Here is a 6,369-nt window from a genome sequence, read left to right on the forward strand (position 1 = left end):
AGCTCAGATTTGAAATGTCTTAACAATGAAATGGTTGTTGACGTATGAAGTGATTCTGTAATAATTAACCGCAGATCATCTGCCGATTGTTTCGGAAATGGAGACGACGTACTGATAGATCTATTATTTATTGTTGCCGAAGAACAGTTGAAGTTGACATGCCGAAAATAAATATTGGTTGTTGAACGAATATCTTTTGATCTTATAATCTCGTTTCCGGCTTTCTTCGTTGCTGTTTGGACGACTCCGGGCTAAATCCTGATAATTACCGTGAAAGGGTCCTTCATCTGACGAAATGACGGTATCTCCTTCATCATCGGCCTTCAGTATTATTGAGAACGAGGGTGGTGTTATCTCGTCGTACGCTGGTGGCATCGGGTACTATTTGGATGCGGATAGTCGCATGCATGAAATGATGAATCATTCTGTTTCGTTGACATGAAGCTTTATCGCCGGTGGTGTTATGCTTGATGAGGAAGGAAAATAACGATAATCTGCTTCTATAAAACTCTAAAGATGGCGGAATGTAACAAACTGTCAATATAATATTTCAGCAATACTGACGTGAATAGGCCATGTATGTTTGATGGTGTAAAGATATCCTATTCTGACGTCATTTACGAAATGAGCCCCGGTGCATTTTTTCATATGCGCCAATACGTTATGGTATATTAATAACGCGGTCTGTCGATCTTTAACATGCTACCAGTTTGCGCTTATCAACTGATAACGTTAGCTGCCGTTGAACGCGAATGAAATGAGTCTGTTGGACTATGATGATGCGTCTTGGTCATGAGGTATTTTCTAATGGTATACGGGATCTCCATAATGATGACGATCCGGTCTATTGAAGTAACGGACTGTGTTACAAACAACTATTGGGTTGTCCGTATCATTTCATTGTGATGCTCCATTCAGATGGCGTTGAGGATCCATGTTGATCAGACATGCAACTTCGAGCAGATGGCAGAACTGAATCGTCGCTTGATACGCAATGTTATTGACGGGCATGAAGGTTTCAGATCGAGATGAACAAAGACCTTCTGCGGATTACTCCGCCAGTTGTCGGCGATATTTCGCGTCGGCGTTAATTTAAAGGATGAAGTGTGCGTTGATGAACGAAGGCATAGTTGGTTCAGGCTTCTTTGGGCGACAAACAATGCGCAAATTCGTATTAATGAATTAACGACTTCCTGAAGACGTTTCAACGGCGACGATATCGCAAATGATATACGACGAACGTCAATACGGCATGCTCGCTTCGCTAACCAGATATTGATACTAGTATATGCGGTTTTTGACGACGATGGTCGAATGACTCATCAATGGTGAACTGTAGTACTTCATACGACCGATTGATATTGATGACGGTGATGAGATTACAATGGAAGGTTATGAAGTAATACGTGGGCTGAACAGTCGGTACAATGCGTGAAAGGATGTGCGGTAATTAAAAAATACGGTAGCGTCATTTATGTATTGCAATAAGTCTGCATGTCTTTGGTACGGACCTTTTAAATGGACGATAACTTTAATCTGACAATGCTGGCTGAAAATACTGTGTAAATGAGTTAGCGGTACCAGTGGCCATACTGCATTGAACGAGCTTAACGATGTCAAATAATGCTCGTCATTTAAACCCGGCTGACTGTTTGATGAATGTGTTTATGGTGAAGTGCTTTCACTGCTGCCAACTCAATATGGGCTGACCGAATCAGGTAGTCTCCAATTACTTCATCTTTATCGGTGAAATTAAAGATCTTTACTGTCAAATATGCTATTTTCGGTCTTAATGTAGCTTTGTCGAATCAAACGCATTGCAACACGATACGAACGCTTTAACCGCGGTGTACTGTCATTCATTGATACTGTTGACATTTATTAACATTCGAATTGAACCCGGTTTTGTCATACATATATCGCTTCGATGTTGATGACATGATCTGCCTCACTGATGAACTGAAAGTGAATAAATAATGATTTTGCGATCTTTATCAATTTTCGTTGATCTGGTAACGGCACAGGTTTCTGTTTCCTGAAAATTCTGTCGAAGGCACCGGTTCGCCAAACTTTATTAAACATGCGAATATTGCATTTCGTACTGATGAACTATGAGTATATTATATTCCGTGATGAATACCAAAATGAATTAACATCGTTATATATTAACTATCAACAAGTCAGACGGCAAAAAGCAAAATAAAATGCATGTTTATAATGACGATAGAGCTAACTGGTCATGTTGAAATACGGTACTGATCCTAGGTATGAAGATGGCTGAAATGAGTCTAATATAGATTATGAATGGTATCACCTGACTACTGTTTTAGTCTACCCGAAAGATGAAGCAAAACTATGTCTATTCCGTCATATTGAAGAATAGCGTCGTGAAACTGTATTCGAATCAAGATGTCACCAATGTCATCATTCATTGCAAAGTATTGCCGGAAATCATTAATACATTGTAATCATCTTTTATGAAAGTATGAATAATGGTTTGTTCGGTGCTCGGTCGAATGTACAGAGCGTGGGGACCTGACCTGTTCTTATTATTGGTACATTCGTCTAGATTGTGTTTTTGTATTAGCAGTCCTTTAATATGGCACAAAAGTGTTACTTAAGGTCGATTATTTAGCTTTGTTATCTGTTCCGTTACACAAAAGTATGAAATGATATTGCCTGTTGATCGAGAAAACCCATGACCGCACGCCACCTACCACCCGCCCTTGACACCCAATGCCACGCCCTGCCTCGCGCACCGCTCCCCAGCTGTACATCGCTCTGAACGAACCTTTTAAACGAAGACGCCGTATTGGCAATAAAGAAGATTTTACTACACCGTTATTAGTCGGTCATGATATCACTTCGCCATGTTAATTATCTCGGTGACAATGATTTCGAACAACCGACTTTATGTGTTTGGTTACCGCACGGCACCGTTGAAACCATGTTGAAAACCAGTGCTTTAATCTTTAACGACACTATACTTGCATTCCAACCATTACGCATCAAAATATGTGACAAAACCCTAACCTGATTGCTACGGGTGAGGCGATGGCTACAATCACGGCGTTGCATTGCACGTAATGAAACACGCGAAGTATTATTGAATTACACGCTATTGAAATATAATGCAGTGAGGACACTGGATTTGTTACAACGCCGCTGGCGTGTGTAGGTATCTGACGGCGAATGATGCGGCACGTTAACAATTTCTGACGTTCAGCTCAGAACTGGCATTTTATTATTGATGAAACAGGAAGGAAGAGGGCAAACAAAGAGGAAGTGAAGAGAGGAGAGGCGCGAACGAACAAGGAAAGGAAGGAACTATGAGGAGGAAGAGAAGCAGAGAAGACAAACGAAGGAAGAAGACGAAGTGCTGTAAAGAAGTGAAGAAGCTCAAAGGAAGGCTTGGTGGGCTGAAGAAGAAGGCCGCAAACAAGGGAAGAGAAGAGAAGAGGAAAACCGAAGACGAAGGAACTATGAAAGGAAGTGAAGAAGAAGGAACTGAAGATGAACGACAGAAGAAGATGAATCGCAAACAAAGGAAGAAGGAAGGAAGGCGAAATGAACTGGAACGGAAGAGGAAAGTTGCAAACGAGATGAAGAAGAAGAGGAAGAACGAAGTTTATGATGCGAAGAAGAAGAAGGAAGGAAGACACTGCAAACAGAGAAGAGCGAAGGCAAAGACGGAAAGGAAGACTAAGGAAGAGAGAGGAAGAGGAGAACGAAGATGAACGAAGACGAAGAGGAACGCAAACAAAGGAGGAAGTGAAGAGGGGAAGGTGTCATTAATTGATAACATTGTTCCGGAAATGGTATACTGTTGTAATGGTCGGTCGGTGGTTGTGGTGATAACAGACGAAGTTCTGGGGGCTTACGGTACTACCGCCGTGCTCAGAGCAGTTTCCCGCCTGTTCCGAGGCCGATCTTTACCGGAGACCAACTTCTTGCCTTTCATCTCACATTTCATCTCGCTGGAAAGGGGTGACGTGATTTACCCTGAATACTCATTATGTTTAAAACTTCACCCATTGTTGCGGTAAAGGTGGACGTATTACCACCTCTGACTTATCATCCGCTTTCAATTTGGCTATACTGACTCTGGTACTACTGCCCATTGCTACCCTTTCTACCTTTATGTGTTGTCTTCATTGTAAACAGCCAATTACCCGGATACATTTGTTAATAATATCATTGCCATTTTATTTGTTTGTTGTTTCGCAGCGACCACGGCTTTATATTTCGTTTTAACAGCGAATTATTTCAAATTTGTGCGTGAACATCCTGTGTCGATGACGCAGAAGAAGAGGTATTACATTGATATGCTTCTTCTTCGTTATATAGGTTCTTTCTGCTAACACGATTTCTTTCGATTCTTTACTCAACTAACCGTTGTTTACGCTGAACTCGTATTTGTTACCGATTACCATGAAACCGTGTTTTACTGCTGATTACGACTGAATCAAACAATCTTCGTTTATACTGGTAATAAGATTAAAGAGGCGACCAGGTACTTGACGATAATGATCTGCTATACGAACGGTAAAACACTTGTCGTATGGAGTCTGGTTTCCGGATGTGACCTGTGCGCGATAATTTTCGAATTCTTCAATACATGGCGATTCTCTGAAGTTGGTAACGAACGTTAACTCCGACTTGTCAAATGAACCACAAACTTAAGGCGAAGACGTATACTTTCATGACGTATTTAACGAAAACGACATGATAACCATAGATACTGCGTAGTTCCATTCCGTCTGTCCTCGCTTCTATTCCTCGTACTGTCTACCAAAAGCGACGGACGCTAACGCGAAATTCCGGTGTTGTCGCAAGAAGGTATGGCGAATGTTTAATCTTCATGCGTATGACCAATCGTATGAAACATTTTGGCTGATATTGAAGTTGTGGCAAGGATGACCAACTTACTAACCACGATCGCTCTGAAAATTTCAGACATTCAACGATGAACGGACCGCCAACGAAAATGCATACGCTGATACTACGATGCAACGCAAACGATCCCCTTCAACGCTAACGTATCTGGTGCAGTCTATGGTATTACGTAACGCGAGAAGTGTAAAGACATTCTGTGACAACTCCAGCGACAATGGCTGAAGTTACTTAACCGTGGTTGTGGCTGCTTCCTCATTAGCGGGGTGCGTCGGTGGCAGTAGTGCGTTTGTTTCGTTCTGAAATCCGTCTCCGAAGTTGACGTATTAGCGCTCGCCGTTGCTGCTACTGCTGGAATTGCGGCGTTGCCCACATCCTGGCGATTTCGAACTGGACGATGAAGATGTCTGGATTCTAATTACCTTTGCGTCGTAGAAGCCGGCTGGTTGTGCGAATTTTATCGGAAGAACGTTGCTTTATTTTGGCCATCGGCCGTTTTGCACGGGTTTCGAATCATGAACGGCAATGATGACGGAGTTATTGCAGACAGGCCGTTTTAAAATGATGAGCGTGAATTTGTCGATCGAGCATTTCAAATTTGTTATTAATTTTCGACTTCGGCGAGCATTGAATGGACTGTGATTACGAGTCATGGTTTTATGAAAACATCTATCACGGTTATTGGTGTTACTCGTCGGCGTTCGCTTGTCGAAAATGTTTGGAGATACCTCGGTACGCTTTCAGCATTATCGGCAGTAGCATGCGAAGTACTTTTGCTGGTTAAACGCGACTCAGTAAATCGCTGAAGCTTCACTTCGCTTCGTATTAGAACTGAATATTGCTGATGCATCGACGCGATATTATGGTTAAAGTGTGCGGTACGCTATTGGCGTGATGACTGGAAGGATTTCTGATCGGCATATTAATCATAAGTTCATAATGTACAATGATGCGACATCATCTTCTTAGTTGCTGTTACACCATACCTTCGAGCTACGGAAATCTCCCCATTTAACAATGGTTTACTATGCCACATAAAATCGCTGACATCACTGATGCTGCTATGGAAATCGAAGTGAACCAGTCGAGAATGCGAATGACGGTATGGCGAAGTCACGAACCTATCGCGATAGCGAATACTGTAGCGGTATACGTTTCCGATGCGCAACTAATTATTCCGATATTTACTTGCCGAGTTATGCGACGTGAACAATTAACGCTTTCTGGAATGTTTGGTTATTGCCGTCCGAAAGAAGAACGAACGTACGGATATCTGCGCTGCTAAGTTAGATATCGAGAACAGTTTCAAAATGGACTTCACGTATTGCAAACTGACGGAAGTGGCTTAGTGGTTTGTTGAACATAGCTCTCGCCATTACTTGTCGGGCTCACCAGGACGAAGTTACCACGAATGGGCTTTCTCACGATGTTTTAATAACATTTCGAAAACAATGACGAGACGATCGAAGTTCGCCG

General features: G+C 42.1%; 1 protein-coding gene across 1 annotated transcript; it reads left to right on the top strand.

The window, feature by feature from the left end:
- Positions 1 to 295: 295 nt before the first annotated feature.
- Positions 296 to 3,737, top strand: LOC124254710 (stress response protein NST1-like). Its single transcript, XM_046688556.1, has 2 exons — positions 296 to 378; positions 3,260 to 3,737. Exons 1-2 carry the CDS (start codon positions 296 to 298, stop codon positions 3,735 to 3,737), a joined length of 561 nt encoding a protein of 186 aa, XP_046544512.1.
- Positions 3,738 to 6,369: the final 2,632 nt, after the last annotated feature.

Source organism: Haliotis rubra, unplaced genomic scaffold, assembly GCF_003918875.1.
Source record: "Haliotis rubra isolate DU_JTF1 unplaced genomic scaffold, ASM391887v1 Scf58, whole genome shotgun sequence".
In the NCBI taxonomy this organism is placed as follows: Eukaryota; Metazoa; Mollusca; class Gastropoda; order Lepetellida; family Haliotidae; genus Haliotis; species Haliotis rubra.